Raw genomic sequence first — 21,495 nt, 5'->3', positions numbered from 1 at the left:
TAAAACTTCATTTAGAAAAATGGGCAGTGGGCCATAAGTTTGCAAACCTCTGTTCTAGATGATCTGCAGGCTTCAAAGTAAATAGAAAAGGTAATTATACATTCAAATAATTATAGAAAAGTATTTTTCTTGTTTTATCTCCAATATTTGAGTCACAAAACATGCTACTCTTCCAAAAAAAGACATGTTTAGTATCTGGATTTTTTAAACTAAGGGTCAATGATATATAATTTAAATATAACCCTTTAGAACTATAATGGGAAGAAAATACAAAGAAAATGAGATCCATTTATAGGTTAGAATCTTAAATTACAAATATATAAATATTACAAGTTTGAGAAAAACAAGAGTACAGAGGGACAGATTTCAGAAAGTACAACCTAAGAAATATATAAGATCCACCATCATGCACTGTCATGAAAAGTTTCCCATTTACTCTTCCCCTACTAGAAAAATACTCTAAGAAATAAAGTAGTAAACATAGTTGCTTTTAAAGTAATTACTTTATTAATAAATATACATCCATATGATGATGTAGATACAAATCATGAACACTACTCCATTCCCATACACATAATTGCACATGAGTAGCTCAAGTTCATGGACATAAAAACATACACAGTATCTATTCAGACTTTTTACAGCAGAGGACAAGTTCTTATTCAGTTACTTGGTAATTATTTTCTCTGTAATTATCTGTAGAAAAAGGAAACTGTAAAACTTAAAGAATCAAAGTGGTCTGATTACTATAAATCACACACTTGATTTACTATAGCATTAAATTTTTCAAAAGTTAAATACATTATATGTGAGAGCACTGATTTATCTACTTAGGGAGAGGAGGGGGAAAAAGCAAAGGAAAGATTTAGATACATCCTAGAGTTTAATAGCATATAGTTAACCTATAATAAAAATGAAAACATAATAGCATCGAAGTATTTTATGTCCAAGGGAAAAAAACGTTTTGAACAACTGTTGTGAATTCTTTTATTTTACTATAAAGGGATCATAAAACTTTACTGCATATAGAGACAATGACTGACAGAATAGCAGTTATCGTCAATATCCCCTGAAGTATTCTTTTAAAGCTTCTTAGAATATAGTTTTCTTTTTTCTTTAGCTCATACACTGTTTTTTTACCCTGGCTAGATCACTTTTAACCTAATAAATGGATCCAGATAATTTTTTTCCTCCTTAACCCAAGGAACTCTATTTATTTTTCATGAAAATATACATGTAAATTCACACAAACATCAATCAGTTTGAGATGAATATTACTTTAACAGATGCTTCCTTTAAAAAGTAAATAAAAGTAACAAAGATTTTTTTAGTCTAATTGAAATACTGATTTTAAAAATGTCCCCAAATACTAAAAATTAATCACTTATTTTCTTCTAATATATTGTGCCAGTTTTTTTAAATATCCAGTGCAAAACTCCAAAGATAGTATCAAAATCATCCCATACTAAAGATTAGTTATCCTAGGTTATATTTGTCAAAAATGAAAATTTCATCTGTATTAGCTCCTTATTTGTTAATATGATAATAATAAATAAGGCATGTTAAAAAAAATTTTTTTTAAAGTAAAGCAAACTTACTTGAATAGCAGAATAGCAGATCATTTTCTGACCAACAGTTTTAACAGAGAATACTGAAACCTATTTTGTGAAGAACATAATTACACAATATAAAATTAGCAATTTACCTTTCAAGGAACAATCATACAGCGGGAGGAAAAGGCCAGTTTTCCCCAACTAATTATATTATAAAGTATAGGTAACTGTTTAACATGCTATTTCAGTGTTTGTGGTAAGAGACAGTGTTACAAAAGATGTACAGTGGAGTATTTAGATTATAGAGAAGTAAAAATATTTTATATTTTAAGACTTCATTCATTTTATCACTTAGATGTCTTTCTCTTCAGCATGGCACCAATGAACTGTTCACAAGAAGAAAAGTAAGTGGAATCAGGAGATGTTCACCAGCACACAGATCTAATACTCCAGGTAACTGCTCACATGAACAGAAAATTCAGCTTTCTTAACAATGTTATCCATTCACAACTGTAGCCATTTGCCCCCTTTTTTTCCTGGGACACAGCTCCTGATATTAATAAACACTGTTATGAACATACTTCCTTTAATTGATTTTACCATTTCATTAACATGTATACAAAATTCATTATACAATAACACACCTGCTTTATCTTCTGACACACAGCACAGCACCACTGAGTAGATGTGCTGAAGGATGAGGAAATGGGGAGGGGAATGAATAGAAGAAAGGGCATGAAGAAAGGGCAATAAGGAATGAAAATAAACTGAAAAAGAAATATGGTAGTATAAAACACAATATGCAACCAAAACTTTGACAGTGGTATATATATTATTCTATGGTAAAACATTTAATTAAACAATTGTTTTCAGGAACTCAAAAGGATTTCTAAGCATCTAACTGCTAAACATCATCTTGAGAAACAGTTAAATGACAGATACATAACAAAGTAAAAAGATGAATGTATGAATAAAGATGTAAGTATTTGTGTATGTCAGAAGTTATACTGTTCTGAGTAAATTATTACAAGTTTAAAATTTTAAGCTTCTGCAAGAAGAAACTCATAGCAATTCAGCTGCCAGCATGTTACAACTGATTATGTAGTCATCGTACATTGTTTTCTATGGTTTGTGCAAAGCTAAAATTGTTGAGGTCACTGTCTTAGATGCCAGTGCACACACAGTCCCCACATACAATGCAACACCTCTTACTGTAAAGAGCTGCATAAAGTCCAGCTCATTGTGTCAGGCATCACTGGAACATCTGAAGGCTTGCTGCTTTTTTCCTGATGAAAAGTATGAAACATGACATCCATTTGCAATCAGAGTTTGCATTAACTGAGAGCAAGCCCAACAATAAAATATGTGCCCTTTTAAACTTGTAATTATTTTTAAAATTTTGGGGTCCTGCAAATCTACATTATAATCTCAAAGGCATTTAAAATTGCAAATACATACATTATAACTTTAAAGTTCAATGGAATTTTTTTCAAATCCAAAGTTTATTTTATTTAGAACAAACTCAGAATAAATAAAATGTGTATTAACAAAGAATATTACTTTCAGAAAGGGAGGAAGAAAGATTTCCTTCTGTCCCTACAATACATATCTAGCCAATACTACTTTTTTCTTTTCTATTTTGCTTCTAAAGCAAACACTGTTAGAAAAAATTTTCTTTTGGATGAAGTGGTCTCACTGGAGCCACAATTAGATTTTTAATTAAACTAAGTAACATATTTTTTACATGTTTCATGAATAGATGGATTCCTGTATATTTCTTAATATTTGGGTTCTGACAGTCAGAAAACTGTAGATTTTGTTTATACCAGTTTTACAGTCTACCATTCAGTTTATGTCCTTTGGTAGATATAAACCTGAAACCACAGTAACTGTTAGGGCAATGAGACAATTTCTCAGAAAAAACTAAAAAACATTCAGAATAAATGAACATTAATAAACATTTTAAGCCTAATGCTTTAAAACTAAGCATATGAAGGGCAAAATGTGACTATAGCTACATGCAGACCTTAAGGATGTTTCTTTTTCTATATTAAATGTGCTATTCTCAGAGTGCTGTAAATTTGCAAAATTGTAATGTGCAGTTTTTTAATTAAAAAGTTTCATTTTTTTTGTAAATACAAATTGTTTGTAGTGTTTGGTACATATGCCCTTAGGCAATTAAAAAATACACAACATATCACTGCTGAAAGGCAAACACTAAAGAATTCTTTTAGGAATAATGGTTAAATCAATTACTGCCATATAGATCAATAAATAGGCTGCTTAAACCTAGGACATTCAAAGTAAGATTTTTAACATCTGAAGTCTACATAAACTCCAAAGCATACAAATATCTGTGTCCTGCCTCATGAAAATAAATGTTACAATGACTCACAGCCATTACCTCAAGTAATCCTGAATCATCAGTTTGCTTTGTTCCATCAGTTAAAAATACCTTAGATATTGTCTTTTATTATATTGTAGCTCACTTCACAAACTAATAGGTTAAAATAGTTTCAGTTGTTTAGTACATAAAGCATCTATTTAGAATAGCCCCAAAATAGTAATAAAATGTAAGACACAACCATAACTCTCAAGAAAAAGCCAAAATTATTTTGTTAGGTGTTACACTTAAACCTATGTACAAATACAGTGCCACTGCTCATGCCCTGAGTGCATCTGTCAGCATATGGCAGTTTCTGAGAAAAGGCAGGAAAAAAAATGGGAAACAAATTTAATCACAGGTATGGACAAAAGCCCAGGTCATAAAATCATGTATGTCAAAATAAAACCAAGAAGCTTTGGGATTATTCACAATTTTCCTTCTAAACCTGGCCTCCTTTCCTGCCTCATTCACTCACTGGGTGGCTTGACTTCGCTGCTGGTTTCCTCTACCCCATGAACTACTCTGCCATGCATCATCGGGTAAGGAAAAGCAGCAGTGCCACAGCCATAACCAAGATCAGCAAGACGGGACAGGGCTTTAATGCTACCTGGAGGTCTCCCTGGGCTGACTTTGTATCCCGCAGCTTTAGTTGTACCCAAAGGTCTCCCTGGACTTGTCTTAAATCCAGCTGCTTTGGTGGTTCCCAGAGGTCTGCCTGTGCTGGTCCGGTATCCTGCTGATTTGGTGGTTCCCGAAGGCCGGCCACGCTTACCAGATCGGTTGAGATTTTTCTTTTTCTTTAGTTCATCTTTTATCTCTATGCTTCTGCCACTTGTAGTCTGCAAGTGGGTTTCATTTAATGGGTCTTGCCTCTGACAAGCCATTGGTTTATGGCTGACTGTGTGGCTATATTTGCTTTGCTGGGAGGAATATATGTCAAACTGATCAGCAGCTCTCATGGCATCTTCATTGAGACAGGAAGGCTTGCCAGGCCCACAGAAAGCCGGATTACTGCTGGCAACAGGATGCATCATTTTCTACCAAAAATAAAAGACAAATATGCATAAATACACATATACAAATATATATCTGTATGACAGCATTCAGTGGGAAAATAGTCCGTCTTCCAACAACTATGTCAGCTACCTAAAATTAGGCTGACAGGCAGGACTCCAGGCCACTTATAAACATACATCAGTAGATTCAAAGATATTTGTTTTTCTCAATTTAATCACAGGTAAGGACAGATGCCATAAAGATAACTCAACTGTAATAATGATTTAGTAGTCATAATGTTCTCTGCTTAGGAATTGGAAAAATGTGTAAGTAGAAAATAAATCCATTATATTTCATAGGCTCTTTTCTTCTAGATCATTAAACCCCAGAAGAATATCAATAAAGATGAGAACTCTTATTAACAATGATTGGGGTTTTTTGTTTTTGTTTTTCAGTTTGCTCAACACTTTTCGAATCTCTCCCTCTGGCCTTTTACTGTATTTCTTATATGTATACTTCTGATCTGACTAGTTTCCACAAGGTTGTACTTCTTCATAATTATCATTTTATTATTTATACAGAACCCTGAGTGTATATTACATTTTACAGAAGATGGAATGTGCCAAGCAGAGAACACAATTTCTTTACCCTAGGAACTGATTCTCTTTAAACTACTCTGTCCAAGGAGGCGGTACCAACATAAAGAATAAAATTGTTCCTTAGCTAAAATGGGTGAACATTTATGCAAGCAGTTGAGACTAACACTACAAAAATATGGATAACAATCATAATAAAGTACTTACTATTTTGAAGGTATAGTTATAAAGACAGAAGTTGAATGTGCAACACAGCTTTTTCCCTAATCATAAATACAGCATGGATCTTTTTCCCTTACAAGACTCCTGTGACTTACGAGCAGTCCAAAGTCTCTGGTCTTTGAGGATACCCCTGTCATTTTTTTCTCTTTATAAGGGATGTATTTCAACCACCACCATAATAAGCCAGCCCTAAACAGCCATATCACTTCCACAGAGAAAATGAAGATCTATAGAGACTATATATAGTATTATGTTTTGATGAGGTAAGAAAGACAAAAACAGTTGTTCTGATTCAAATTTAGAAAAAGAGTTACAATGTATATTAGGGCCTAACCCCAAGTGGTTAGATGTTTGGCTATATCCTTCATACATGTAAAATTGTACCAAAACCTCAGTTATGAAAATAGTTACTACCAGAGACTTAGAACAGATAATTAATGTGTGCCAAAAACACTGCAAATTTATTTCAGTTTATAAAGGCAAAGGGAGATGGGAATCAAGTCACAGAATTAAATTCTGTTCAATTACTAAATATCTGCTGACAGTCAATAGATATAGAGCTGTTGGCCAGCTGGCTTAGTCTTAACTATAAAAGAAAAACATTACAATGAGAAGCTGCTTGTTTATGGCAGAAGCCTTATAGACTTGGAAACATAAAACAAGACTGAACGAAACACAATTATTAAAAGGAGCAATTCTTCCCTCATTCCTCAAGGATATAAAGAGAACTAGGATATAAAGAGATATAAAGGATATAAAGAGAACTATTAATTATCATTCCACTAGTTCTAGTTCCAATTCCAAGATGAGAAATACGGAGAGATCATTAAGATGTGTTCCAAATGTAATAGTATCAGTTAAAATTTTTTGAGCATTTTCTGTGTGCCAGGTAATAAGCCTGGCACTTTGCATATTACCTGATTTAATCCTTACCACAACTCTTATGAACAAACTTTACTAGCTATTTTACAAAAACTGGGGCAGAGACTTTAAACTACTTGCCAGAGACACACACTAAGAAATGCTAAATTCAGATAGTATGACTTCAGAACCAACAATTTCCGCATAGTATACAACTGTACCAGAGTCTCAATAGCGGCACTATCATTTGGATCACGTAATTGCTTCAAGGAGTTGTCATGTGTATTTTAAGATGCTCAGCCGCATTGCTGGTCTCTACCCACTAGATGTCAGTAAGCCACACCCTTCTCTTCCCTCTCACAATTTGTGGCAACCAAAACTTTCTCCAGACCCCAAATATTTCCTGGGAGGCAAAATCAACCCCCTACTATGAGACTCAGTCTGCTACACTAGAATGAAAACATATATAAAACCCAATTTAAAATGCTCCTTTTTAAGTTTTTATTTAACTTTAGCTCCTGCCTCTCCAAATAGCCACAAAACCTGTTTGTTGGTATCTAAAAAATCAAATAGATACTGTTTTCTAAGTTGAATAAAACTCAGGGCTGGGATTTGTGAAGGGACCAACCACATTCCTCGCCCCTTCAAGTTATAAACTGAGAAATATATACAGAAATTAGATACAAATCAAAATACTAGTTTATTGCCAATAAAGAGACCACATGCAAATACAAAAAGAAACACACTCAGACCTTTGAGCAGATTACGAGAGAAAACATGACTCCCTTTTTCAGTTTTATTATTGAGAAATCACCCTACTGTTAAGCTCTAATAAAATAAAGTAGAAAGGTATAAGTTCTCTTTCACAGGTACCAACTCCAATAAAGGGAGAAACTGTTTCTTCCTTCAAATGTTTCAATGCTTTATAGTTCATGCCTTGTAAATTCCTATTACTAACTTACCAAAACCTTCTCTCTGGACCTTACTTCCCTTAACTTTACTTTCTCTTAATATATCAGAACATTCACTATCTATTAGCACTCAGGGTATACAGAATCGCAGTTTACGTTATTTTAGGCTTTTAGAAGCAAGATGCTGCCATATATCCTTTTTTCAGATACTTAAAAAAAAAAAACTAAAAAAGTAGCCCTGCAATTAAAACAAATACACCCACCTCCAATTCCACTCATTTTCTCCAGGAATTTATTTGGTTTGTATCACGTTAATTTACTTTTGACACAGTTCACATTTATTAACTCCATTGTTAATAAACTTGTCTAAGCACCACGACAAAAAAAATTGAGGAGTAAAGCTGTTTATTCCAAGAGAAAGACAATGAGACGAAGACTTGAAGAACATTTCTAAAGGGCCTATCCTCTATATGTTCTGTGTTTTCTTTCCCTGCAACTGCCAAGAAAACAGGACAGTATTCTGCTTACTCAGTAACTGATTAACAAGCTGGACAAGAAATTTACCATGACAGTTACCCAGGTACTTACTTACCGTTTAAAGGAAACAGAACTAAAATCATTCCCTTTCTGCTTTCAGATTTCAACCTTTGCAGATGGTAATCAGCACGATCAGATCCTTGTATGCATAATTATCATATTTATGTACGCAGTATTTACATATTTAAGCATTAATAATGCCTCCCTACTCCTACTAGGGGCTTGCCAATTAACTTGTTTCTTAACTCTTCCCATAGTGTAATACGGTAGAGAATTCATTCAAAGTATGCAGGCCACATTTCTTAAGAGTCAGAATGAATACTACATTTCTGGAAAGTGTGTTCTAAATAAAAATCAAGAGTTACAGAACAGACTCTGTAGCCTACCAAAGATTTATTATATTTTTTAATGGTTCACTGAATACACAAGAGTCAACTAAAAGCTATGTATTTTAACTATGACTAAATGAGAATTTCTAAAGCATAAGCTAAACTTGCCATTCCTTTAGGTTTACTGTGTTTAACTCCTAAAGTCTTTTGGTAAGCCGTTTTATGAAATAACTTCTTGCCCTTCTCTTGAATGTGACAGTTATTACTACCAACATAAAGAATTTTATCTTTAGAACTTCACACACAAAGCTTTCTTGAAGCTTTCTAAACATGGAGAAAATCTTCCTTTCAAGAAATCTAAGTTGGGCTTTCTTCCAACAATCAAACATCACATAATTCTGAGATTTATTTCCGGTCATTTGGCTTGTAACAATTACATAGGATCATACACTATTTTATAATTCTAAATTAAAGTCCGTTTGTGAGCCACCTTAATCACGCAAGTCTCTTCAGCAAAGGCAAGTAGCCATCCACCAAGCCCCACCATAAAGTTTTGATAACTAGGAAGTTAACAAATAACGGCCCTCTTTGTCTTCCTTCTATTCTTTAATTGTACCCCACGGCTCAGATTCCCCTGTGGCAGAAGCCTGGACTTGAGGCATTAGGAAGTGCATTACCTGTTGTGCACGAAAGCGATTACTAGTGTATTAGCAGTAACAACTTCGCAGGAAATACAAGGCCACACTAGAGAAAGGGCTGTGTATCCTCCCACCCTCCAATAATCAAAATTCACAGCCCCGTGCACTCGGGAGTTCTGCAAGCGGTAGAGGTCCGCAGGCCACTCCATCTAGACATTCTTCTCGAAGCCCGCAGGCTTCAATTTAAAGGGAGCGGTAGGACGTCTGATTCTGCCCACTCAAAGGAAAGGAAGGGTGACCCCTTTCCCCCACAGGAGGATAATGGCTCCATGCCTAGGAAAGCGCCAACCACGTCCGGGGCCCCTCCTCTCGCTCCGGGCTAGGCCAGAATCCCCCCGGTCAGGCGCAGGTCGAAGACCTCTTCTGTCCAACTGGCTAGGCCCCCGTTCTCGCGGCCTCCTTGCCCACAAGCGCCCGCCGCCCCGACTCTGCTCCCAGCCAGACTGACAGCCCTGCGCGCCCACCGACCTCAGCCGCTAGTAGCCCGGCCCCTCAGCGCGCCCAGGGGTTGCCCATCGGCTGGGAACCTCACGCGGGCGCCGATTCCTTCCCAGCCCGCCGCCTCTGCACTGCGCAGAGAGGAGCCCTAGACCAAGGGGCAGGCAGCGAGGGCGTCGGCGAGGAAGCGGACGCTGGCTCCCAGCCCCGGCCGCGGATCCCGCTCAGGGTCCTGCCCTGGACGCCAGAAGAGGAGGCCGCCACAGGCCGGTACTGCGAGGGGCGGCGTGCGCGAGCTCGCGAGGGCCGCGCACGCACATCGCGAGACCCAATCTCCCGCCGACAACCAGCACGCAAACCTGGGGAGAGCGCAGGGCGAGTCAGGCTGCGCTTGCGCACCGTGGGAACGGGCAGGAGGCGGGGCTTGAGCCCGGCCACAAGGCTATGATGCCGACTGGGTGCTGTAGCTGCGCTGGAGGACCCCTTCAAAAAGGGAACTGTCCTATGTGGGTTGATTTTCACGAAACTGCTACTGACCCTTCTTCTCAGATTACAGTACTAATAAATGGTGGAGTCAGAATTTGAACCCCGCAGTCTTGCTGGGAAATTGCTTTTAATCACTTGTCAAAAATATGAATGCCTATTGTGCCAGGTGCTGCCGAAAATTTGCCCTTGCTCCTGGATGGGTAGGATGCGACCTCCACCTGCAGAAACAGGAAATACTCAGTAGGTGTCTGGACCCGCAGGCCTAGGATCATGTGATTTTTGCTGAACACCCTATAATAATGTTTTACATCCATGACCTCCTCAGAATTACCATTCTTCATTCCACCATGGGAAAAGTAGCTTGCTTTCAAACATCCCCCTTTTATGTAGTCTTTGTGAGATAAAAGCCACTTAGCAGAAGGGATTAGTTTCTGCAGTTCTTATGTGAATTAAAAGATGTTAGAGGGAAGAGGATCCAGAATTAGGAAGGCTGCTGAGTGGAAGGCACTTTATTAGGCAGTGCAATGAGAACAGAGGTGGGTGCTTGTCCTTTCTGCCCATGCAATGAATTATCTTCCTGTCTAAGAAAGTAATTCTTAGCACTGAGTCCTACTATGAGCACACTTGGCCAGGTGCTGATGTCAGTAGGAAAAAAGGAGGAGCAACAACTTTTCTGGGAGAATGAACAAGCCAGAAGGGAGACCAAATAGAGTACATAAAACAGGCAGGCCCATTCAGCTTGTGGCTGGCAGGGTTTCATAATGTTTCTAAATATTCTAATTATTCCTATGAAATACTAGAAAACAGGACTAATCATTCTAGTATTGTTCATAAAAGGAAAATACCGATACAGAAAAAAGCTAATAAATGTACACAGATGTGAAAGCATATTAAGCAGCCTTTCAAAAAACTTTAAAACAAGTTTTCTCTAAGCAAGATTTCTTTTTTATTCTTGGACTTTAAGAATGCATTGTAACATTCCCATACCATGACTATTCCAGATCCCTAACTCACTTTTGTCTGAAATGGCATTTGTACACAAAACCATTTAAGACACAGAAATTTTCATACTAACAAGGTCAAATGATTTGCAGGCCCAATGAAGAAGTAACCAGACATTCCTGGTTTTGAATGCCTTTCTACCATTTGCTTCCAACGGCATCTCGCACAAGTCATGGCTGTTGCCAAAAGTTTCCAAATGTGTGAAATGAAGACAATGTCCTTCCTTGTAGGGCTGTGAAATTAAATGACCTAATAGGTGAAGACAGATGTGGATTTAAATCCTAGGGCCCCCACTTATTAGCTGTGTGACTGCAGACAATGGTGACTAGTCAATTCCGTGTATCTCTTTGAATACAAGGTACTAGGAATGCAGGTTAGCCATGGTCCTTACCTTCTGGGAGTTTGCCTTCTGGTATATTGGACAAAAATTCAAATAGATAATCAGAATCAGTGTTAAATGCAATAACCCGCTGTTTTCCTGATAATTAACTCAGTTTGGTCTTAATGAGGTGCTATGGTACAAACAATACAGGTACGGTGTACAGCCAGTGCTGAATGTAGAGGCTTTTTCAAGAGCACAGACATTTATCATTTCATTTGCAACAAGAGCACACTATTTATCTCCCAGTATTTCTTCTTCAAAAGTGTGTACCCTTGAAATACAAGTTGGACTCAATCCAACTTTTTTCATCCCTTCTCCAACAGCTTCAGACTGGCCCAGGGTAGGCCAGATCATATAGACAAACCCCCAGTTAATACGATGTTTGAATGATAAATAGTGATTGAATATATGTGAAAGGAAAGCCATAAAAAGAGTATTTATCTACAGAGCTGGGAGCTGGCTACCTCTAAAGACCTTTCAACTGGGGAGCAAGTGTTCTTAAATACTTGCATTTGAACTGAAATACATACACAAAAAAAATGAATCTCATTTCTTAGATTTTAGTTTATCAATAGCCACTGACTATTCCTGCTAGATATGCTAGCTTATAGCAATATTGAAAGATAGCATAGGAAAACCCACTCCCATTCACCCATTGTAATGGTAATAGTACTAATATTTATTGAATGATTGTCATCTGCCAAGCACTGTCTGTATATGTTGTAATGCTTTATATGTACTAATTTACCTCATCTTCACATCAACCTTGTGAGATAGGTATTGTCACATCCTCATTTTATACGTGAAAAAAACAGACATTTTAAAGCATTTAAGCTTGCCTAAGGTTGTCCAAGTACCCTCCAATATATGTGAATTTATTTATAATTATGTATATGAATTGTTATACCAAAACTCTAACAATATACTCTACACAATATATCATGTAACAACATATTATAAAACTTACTTTAAAAAAATTTAAATAGAAGCTCCAGTGTTTTCTTCCTGTTTCCCAATGGCTTACAATACATGTGTCCTACTTTGAGACCAGTGCTTTAGATTAGTCAAAATCCAAGAGCAAAAGAAAGTGAAGGTTATCAGTGGTTTACAAACTTGAACGTGTATCATAAAATCATACTACCCCAGACACACTTATAATAGCACATTAGACTGGTAAGAAGGTGAGACAGGGACCGTAAATGTAGTCAGAGTAGGTGAGGGCCTCCAGAGGGGGCAGGGCGGGATATTTGCAGTCAGAGCAATGTAACTACATACAAAAAAAAAAAAAAACCCTGCTAAAACTTTGTTAAACACCTAGCTCTAGAATCATTCCTCAGAGAAATCAGTTAATGTTCCCCATATAAAGAAGAGTAGCACATGTTTTATTATGCTAACCATTTATAATCATGTGTAAGGCTCACTTTAGCATACTAAAAGGCCCAGGCCTAGGTGCTGTCTTTCCTCCTTCACATATGATGAAGTGATTTTGCAAACTGGGCAACTCATTTAGCAAGTAAGTCCACGCATAAACAACACAGTAAAAAGCAGGAAGGATCCCACCTTAAAGACAAGATTGTATTTTAATACCCAAGAAGTTAAGACATTAAAAATTCTTAACTTACTTTTTAGCAAACAATACCTCAGCCCATCTTGGGGGGCTGAGCAGGTGGCCTTGTTTCATATGCCCCCAGACCAAGATGCTGGTATCTCAGAGAGAAATCATCAGAGGAAGTTGCTTGTGTTAAACTGATTCTAAATATTCAGGGACCACTTAACAAGTCCACACCCCTAAGCTTTTTTCATGTTCTCGAAAAATCCTCAGCTGCCTATAAAACCCCCTAGACAACGCACCGCTACGGACTCTCTAGTCCCCTCCTGGCGTAAGGCAGGAGCTCTGTCCTTTCAATTTATCTCTAAATAAAAGCCTGTATCTTGCTCTCCTACCTTGAGTGTTTGTGAAGCTCATTCTTCAACTTCATGAACAAGAACCCCGGCCAGCATCAAAGGTACAGAGGAACTTGAGCTGTTTTTGAAGTGCCCAGGCATCCATTCCCCTGACCTTGCTGCTAAACTTTCCAAATCTGAAACCTGTCCCCTGGGCTGCCTTGAGGGATGGGGAGGACTCTTTCTCAAAAATCTACAGTATAGTTCTGGGAGTCTCAGCTCCCAGAGAGTCCCTAAGCAAGGATATGCAAAGAACATACTGCCTTAAAGGACCTTTCCCTGGCTGGGCCCAGGTACTTGAACCTCTTAGGAACTCAGGTAAAGGTAAAAGATACTTTAACATTCAAAGATGCTAAAAGTACCTGGAGTGACTAAGCTACTAAAAATCCATCTACTACCAAGTGCCAAGTTCAAATGACATACTTCTTTTGTGGACAAAGCACATGTTTCATGCTGAATCCTTACATTTTTTTATTCCATATTAGGCAAAAATGTGAAAAAGGACTAATATTCAAAACATGGACTACCAGGTATTTCTATGTATTAAAAATGATTGGGACTTTTAAACTCTAGCTTTGACAATAATCCCAGTAATATCTGAGAGTAAATAAGTTCCAATTCTCTAAAGGTATTAAAACAATTCTTCATTTCATACTTTTTTTTCTCCCCCATAGAACAAGGTTAATGCAAAGATAGAATATCTTTTTAAAAGCTTGAACTTCAAAGTCATGGACCCCTATAGCTGATGCCACATACAGAAGAGAATAAGGTCAAGAAAAATAATCGAAAGTAAATTCCTCACCAGTCATGTGATTCAACAGTATGCACTTACATATACATACATACCAGCCAAGCCTCAAGCCCTATAAAGGTAAGACCACTGACATTGTGGGGATTTTGAAAAATATACATTTGTTTACAGTTTTTCCTTCACAATTCTCCTTGGACTCCAGAAGAAAAATGTAAGTTGATACACACAAAAAAGGTCTGTCAAATATCTGCAATTGGTAACATATCAGGGAATCTTTAAATAGTGAGGGAAATGAAGCCATTGTTAGCTTCAGAGAGCTGGCCCAAGAACAGAATATTGAGCAGTGTTGTAAGATGATGTTGTTCAACTCCAAGTTAAATAAATGCCCCACGCTAGTGAGATTTTTTAAGGTTTTCTGGTGGTCACAACATCTAAATTGAATAGAATTAAGAAATTCCCTCTACCCCTCCACGCATATTCATTCACTCTCTTTCTTTTTGTATTTACACACACATTTTTTTTTTAAAGATTAACTTCAGCTTTCTATGCCTTAAGAATGAAATCTACTGGCATATGAAAACACCAGTAGACTCATTTAACATAAAACTATATACCAAAATGTGAAGAACTGAACTGGTAACTCCAGACTCAAATCTAACAGTAAGAGTATTCTCATGGAACACACTGGGCTAGCTAGCCACTCAGAACTCTTGCCTGCTCTAAGAATTTAGCATCCATCACCTATAAAGCACCAAAATGGGACATTTTACTAAACAAAGTGTAGCTTCCTATCTTAGACTTTATTTCAACTACCATTGTCCTCCCAATTCCTATCTTAAACAAGCACTACATTATCTGTCACTAAAGGAGCTCAGCTGATGGTTTTATAAAGCAAAGCAAGACCCCACAGCAAAGAGGGCTCACAAACAGCCAAGTTACAACTTTGGAGGCTTTGTTTCTAGCTTGTGACTCTTAAGATGATGATACATTATTTCTAAGCAGACCCCACAGCTGGCTTCTGTATGTTCTGGGTAGTAAGTTGCTAGAATCTTTTTAAAGAGACATAGAGTGTATAATACTTTTCTCATATGCCTACAGATGTAAACAGAATTACATAAACAGCAGAACATATTTCAGCAAAGATGATTTTAGGAAAATGCATACTGAATTAACTTTATTTTAAAGGAACTTTGAAAACACGAGCAAATATTGATAATGCATTAAAAAAACAAATTAGTCTATACATCACTCAAATTTTAAAAATCAGTGTGACACTAAAAACTGTAATAACAATGTTTCATTTTAAAACAGAATGCTATCAGTGGTTTATTACAACTAGATTACACAAACATAAAGGTAGTAATATTAAAATTATGTAAAACTGAACCTCAAAGTGACCCAGCAAGCTGAAGGGAGCACCAATTGTTACCCATGTGGGACTGCCACCTATTTATCAACGTACACTATCACTAGGTAATGAAAATAAGCTAATAAATAAATGGGGGAAAAAGGGAGCCCAAGATGCCAAGAATTTCAGAGCAAATGGTTTATTTGGTTCTACTGTGATGTGTTTTGTCTGTTTTCCTCCTCTAAGGAAGAAAGTGGATATGCAAGGGATCCAAGAATATTTCTCAGTTATGTCATAGTCTTTCAGTAGAATAACTTTATATTGAAGATGTCACTTTAACCATTAGTGTACTATTAAAATTATTTAACAGCTACAGTATGCTCTGGGTTTTCTTTTCAAAAAAACTGTTAAGTAAATAATATTCAAAGGAACTTCTGTTTAATTTCTGAAACTTAAGAAATACATCTATTTAAAGTAAGGATGAATGTAGTAACCACATTGTTTTTTCTTGTGAAACCTTCATAAAGTGTGTATCAATGATACCTTAAGAAAAAAAAAGGAAAAAAATACATCTTAATTTCTGAAAATGTTCTTTTTCAAGAAATAATAACAAGAATATTAAGATCTAACACATGAGGAATCTTGAAATGACTACTAGGTTATCCAATTATAGCAATTTACGAGTATACAAGAAATATATCTGAGGTGTCAAAAATATAATTTATGATTCCTTATGAACTAAATAAGTCTAAGTCTAAAATGTGGGTACCATTATGCTTGAAAATTTTTAAGAGAAAATTCACAATCTACTCAATAGTCCTGAAAAATCAGATTAAAATTAGGAGTGCTTATATGTACAGATGTATAAACAAATACTTTCAGGGGGACAAGGAATCATATTAACATTTACAGGCTACAAATCACTTTCTTCTAAGGAAGGTTAGGAAAGAGTGAGTAGCTAGGCATATAGCCAGAGGTTGTAAGGGGAACCTAGAAGCAGTAAATACTAAAACCCTTTGCAGTGTAAAGAAATGCAAAGAACTCTTACACTATACAAATCTTTAATTTTATAAAACCAAAAACAGTTCAACTATTATTGCCCGTTTATGATGATAAAAATTGAAACAAAAACTCTGAAGCCATTTTCTAAAAATTTCACTATAACATTCTTAAATCCAGTTCATATTGTTCCATTGAATAAAGTAAGATTTAAGCTCAAGGGAGGACACGAAATTAGGGAATTTTTACCATCTGAGAAGATGGTGGTGAAAAATCACAGTTTCATTGCAGAGGACCTAGCAACTTGTTACTCTATCACCTTCAATAGAAAGCCCGAATATTTCCCTTTTTTTTAACTTCTGAGCTAAAATATTAATATTTAAGTTTTACCTTAAAGGACATCATACTTGAAAACAGGCTTGCTTTAAATATAGTTTGATAGTTCTGGGGGTACTTACTGAAAGATGATTTCTTTAGTAAATACTGGTTTCTTGTATTTAAAAAATCAGCAAAACAGAATTTTAAAAATCTTAATTTATAATACATTGTAAACTGCAGACAACAATTGCCACATTTATCACAGTCCAGCACAGGTAAGAAGTTTTTTCCAGATGTTTTATAAGACTTTGTATCTTCCTTTATTTGTGGGTTGATATGAATTTTGCTACAAGAGAAAATAAGATATATGGTCAGAAAAAGAAACAAAAATATGTATGTTTAGGTAATATCCTTTATAATATTATAAAACTGAGATTTCAAAATAAATTTAATATTTGAAATGTTAATGTTATTCTGCTAAGGAAGAAAGAAATGGTCAATAACTAATCATTTCTCTCTGTTCATTCAACTACTCTTTCACCACTATTTCAAACCTATTTAATGGTGGGGGCATCAGGTTTTTAATCAATCCTTGGTGAAATAGTCTTACGCAGTATCTGATATAAAAGTTGTTTTTCTTTTTCTTTTTTTGTATACCTTGTATTCTTCTTTGTATCCCCCCAAAAGAATGTTCTGTAAAGGGAATTTAAGAAAGTCCTCAAAAACACATTCTTAGAGAAAGGATAAAAGTTTCCTTTCAAAGGGCCCTCATCCCAATGTACTCACTGCAGGGATAATTTACAAGCTTCAACTGGCACTAAAGCCAGTGTGTGTCTATCAGGGATGTGTCTGACTCCTTTGGGAAGGTGGTCTATAAAAAGGCTGCTTTTTCTAAAACCAAATTAAGTCCTTACCTAAGTCTAAAAACACTGACAACACCTGTAATGGCAAAAATGTATGGAAACTGGAATTCTCACACTGCTTGAAGGAATGAAAACTGGTACAACCACTTCGGAAAATTATTTAGCAAAATCACCTGAAGGCTAAATCACACATACCTGGTAACTAGCAGTTTTACTCTATATACCCAAAGAGAAAAGCACACTGTGTACCAAAGAGACATGGAAAAGTGTTCATAGAAGCATTCTTCATTAAAGCCAAAAATTAAAATAACCCTAAAATCTAAAATATAAATTGTATAATCACATAATTAAATACTACATAGCCATGAAAGAGAATGAAGTGCTGCTGTTATGCAAAAATATAGATTGATTTCCTCAAGGTAATTGTTGAATGAAAGAAATTATATACATGGGTACACAGACCTTTGACTCCACTATATGGAATTCAAAAATAAGCAAGCTAACTTAGGATATTAAAAATGAGAACACTGTTATATTTGGGAAAGATGTATAGTGATAAGAAGAGGGCTTCTGGGATGCGGGTAATGTTTTTTATTTTTTATCTGGGTAGTAATCACATCAGTGTGTTCGATTTGTGAAAATTCATCAAGCTATATGTTTATCATTTGTATACTTTTCTGTATTTATATTATAGTTCAACAAAACATTTATGAAAACAACTAAGCTCCTGAGGTTTTCACTCACCAGCCGGATCAGTTCTTCTTTTATGAGCCTTGTGATTTCTGCCTTTGCTTTCTGCACAGCCAGTTCATTGGCACCTGGTGAGTGAAAAACATTATTCATTTCACTAGAATTATACTAGATGTTTGTCCATATCATGGAGATCCAGCAGAAAATGCTGTAGGTTAACTTCCAGTAACATTGTGTTGCCTGCCATGATAGCCTTTCAATACCAACTGGGACAGCACCCACATTATGTACTGGATGCTTATTATTCCGATTACTTTTCGAGTTTCAAACGTAACCATGAGACCACATTACATGTAAAGAGTACCTGGTGTGTTAATTAAAAAGAGTGAAGAAAAGATGATTCACAATTTGTCCAAAGTTTAATTTAAAAAAGGAAATAAACATCCTTGGCTCATTTATTTAACAAATATTTACTGGACATCTATTATGTTCTTCAAAGAGTTTGCAAACATTTCAGAAAGCGGTCATGTGAGCAGTCTTAAAGCTGAACGGCGGACTAGACAAGTTGGAAGGGAGCAATGACATGGAGAGTATTTTGCAAAGGGAATTATTATATGTACAATAGTAGAGATTAACAAAGACATGCTGAAGTACTGAAGAGTAAGAGAGGTAAATACAGCATGGTTGGAAAAATGAGTTTGAAAGAACATAACTAGACAAATGGATGGGGCAGGCTGGAGACATTCATTCATACAGTTATTAATTCAAGAAACATTAAGCACCCACCATGTGTGATACATTGAGAGATTATACAAATAACTTTTCCATGCTTTTTATGATCTTGTAGATACTAGAAAAATAAATTTGTAAAGATAATACAATAGGATGAGTGGGAAGAAAACACTGTACCAGATTAACTTTTAAACATCACTTCTTCCAGGAAGCTTTACTTAACTTCTCCAGGCAGAGTTAAATATTTTTTTCCTGAGGGTCTTATAGGATTATGTTCTTACCATCATGAAAGTACATTTTTGAGGTAAAATGGACAAGATTTTTTTCTGACTAGATGTGAACACTAAGTAAGAGGAACTAAGTAAAATGCTGAGAGCTGAGTAGCAAATAAAGAAAGAACAAAGAAGATGCTGAATCCAACAGGAAGAACAGGTGTTATCAGCAGTGATGGTGGGTAAAATTCAATTTTGACATCACTGTAGTTGAGATGCTCATGGGACATCCAGATGGAAATGTGGACCAGAGGTAGAGGAGAAACAAGAGATTAGAGCCATCAAGGGTAGGTGTGGAGGGATCCGAAGCCAGAAGACAATGCAAGGGAGTAGGTAAGTCTAGGTAGTTACTGTAGTGCTCACAGATAAGAAGAAAAAAAAGCTGGACCAAAGAAGTAGACTAGAGTTACGGGCTAAGAGCAAAATGCTAACTAAAAGGAGAACTGGGCTTGCAATGTACAAACCTACATTTTTATCATTCTACATAAGAAAACCAAATGAAGAAAGCAATTCACAGGAAATGGGAAAATTTCCCCCCTTATTAGATGTGAATAGCCTTTTTGACTGCAGACAGTGGGAAGGAGGGGAGGAGAGGGAGGCAGTGAAGGAGGAGGAAGAAGAAAAGGGAGAAATGGTTTTGACAATAGGAAGAAGGAAAGGGCCATGAGCGTGGCTGTGAAGTCATAGCAACACATCTCATTTAAATCCTACACCTTCACCATCCACCAACCACATTTTAAAGCTGCAGGAAAGAAGAGAAGTGGATGAAAGTGAAGATAAGGGTAGAAACAAAAGCCAAGCCAAACTGAATACTAAAACTATAATGAAACTCAGGAGGAAAACAAGCTACTTGGCATGACTTGATGTGAAGCTTATTGATATCCAATGTTTAAAAGAAAAATGGATGAACACATTCATCTAGACTCAAGTAGAAGAGTAATTTTCCTACTTTAGTTAGAGCCTGATCATTATGATCAGTTAAAATTTTTTACTTAGATAGTTTCTTTAGCTAATGGGTTACACATGTTTATAAGCTGCCATGAAAAAGAGGCATTTCCTTTCATTGGTCCTAAAACAACTCTGGCTGCTTTTAAGGGATTCTCCACTAGTAAAAGAGAGGGTCACAAAACAGGCTATCAATTATACAGGTTGGCTAGGCATGTAAGTCCTTCCTGTTCTCCTTCCCACTGTCTGGTGAGAGGCTTGGAGCTGCCGAGCCACAAAAAGTCTCCAAGGAGCCAGGCAGTGGGGTCCCTCCAATTACAGAACTGAAGACATGACACTGGGCTCCTTCCAACACCTGTTTTCATCCTATTAGTGTTCAGCTGATTTAGAGGCAGTTTCAACCTTTAAAAATCTAACCATCTATGAAAATTCTCAAAGCTTTTGATCTTCTAAATTACCGATCTCCAGCTCTTATTCAGCATTATTATGTCTCTAGAGTTCTCAAGATTCATTTTTGACAAGGTCATTTCTTTGGTTGGGGGGAAAAAGCTTGCTTAGATTATAAAATTAGTATTATTTCCTAAGTACAAGTTGACAGTGGAGACAAGTGACCAGAACCATTCTAGTAGAATGAGAAGTCAGAGCAGCTGTGGGCTTCTCACTTCATCTGACAGCACAGATGAGTTTTGATGAAGTTATATACAAACTGAACTTTTTTTTGTTTTTGAGAGGGCATCTCTCATATTTATTGATCAAATGGTTATTAACAGTTAACAACAATAAAATTCTGTACAGGGGACTCACTGCATAATCATTAATCCACCCAAGCCTAATTCTCATCAATCTCGGATCTTCTGAAGCACAAAAAACAAGAAACTGAACTTTTAAACACTAATTTTACTATATTAAATAAGCAGTTACCTTAAATTAATAAATTACATAGTAGATCCTTTTTCAAAGCAGTCATGTCTGATTTACTTTTCAATAATGCAAGCATTTAAAACAGTTTTGCTTAAATGACACCCATGATATTTGAGGTGAGAATAAAAAGCTGACACCATGTATACCAAAGGTTTTATCATCAGATTTCACTGGATGACTCTGTGTCTCCATCCTGTATAGACTAATGAACACAGTAACAAGTGACACCTGTCCAGTTCCACCTGCAGAAAGATGTCAGTGTAATATTCTCTCCTTGAAGATCTAGGTAAGAGCAGCCCCCATTTCACTTCTTTA

The 21,495-nt window shown here is 36.3% G+C and overlaps 2 protein-coding genes across 6 annotated transcripts in view; both read right to left on the bottom strand.

The window, feature by feature from the left end:
- Window positions 1-484: 484 nt before the first annotated feature.
- Window positions 485-17,033, bottom strand: C14H5orf24 (chromosome 14 C5orf24 homolog). Of its 3 annotated transcripts, XM_017642141.3 has the most exons (3): window positions 9,558-9,875; window positions 4,547-4,976; window positions 485-2,839 (listed from the first exon to the last, which is right to left on the bottom strand). In XM_017642141.3, exons 2-3 carry the CDS (start codon window positions 4,971-4,973, stop codon window positions 2,799-2,801), a joined length of 468 nt encoding a protein of 155 aa, XP_017497630.1. In that variant the 5' UTR covers window positions 4,974-4,976; window positions 9,558-9,875; the 3' UTR covers window positions 485-2,798. The 3 variants fall into 3 exon arrangements, with proteins under 3 accessions (XP_017497630.1, XP_017497624.1, XP_017497616.1); XM_017642135.3 differs by lacking the exon at window positions 9,558-9,875 and adding an exon at window positions 16,898-17,033 and having other exon boundaries at window positions 485-4,976; XM_017642127.3 differs by having other exon boundaries at window positions 485-4,976; window positions 9,558-9,871.
- DDX46 (DEAD-box helicase 46) overlaps window positions 15,239-21,495 on the bottom strand; it is a 55,204-nt gene continuing 48,947 nt past the window's right edge. For all 3 annotated transcript variants that reach the window (XM_037015899.2, XM_037015900.2, XM_073221608.1), the window contains exons 22-23: window positions 18,365-18,438; window positions 15,239-17,103 (exon numbers count right to left, since the gene is read on the bottom strand). In XM_037015899.2, the coding sequence (XP_036871794.1) occupies window positions 17,056-17,103; window positions 18,365-18,438 (122 nt within the window). In that variant the 3' untranslated portion in view covers window positions 15,239-17,055. The remainder of the gene's footprint in view (window positions 17,104-18,364; window positions 18,439-21,495) is intronic.

This window comes from Manis javanica, chromosome 14 (genome assembly GCF_040802235.1).
Source record: "Manis javanica isolate MJ-LG chromosome 14, MJ_LKY, whole genome shotgun sequence".
Lineage (NCBI taxonomy): Eukaryota > Metazoa > Chordata > Mammalia > Pholidota > Manidae > Manis > Manis javanica.
This window is presented reverse-complemented; position numbering and strand designations above follow the sequence as displayed.

Bases quoted from the DNA above. Each gene is read 5' to 3' on its own strand.
- C14H5orf24 (XM_017642135.3), bottom strand. From the start codon at position 4,973: ATGATGCATCCTGTTGCCAGCAGTAATCCGGCTTTCTGTGGGCCTGGC.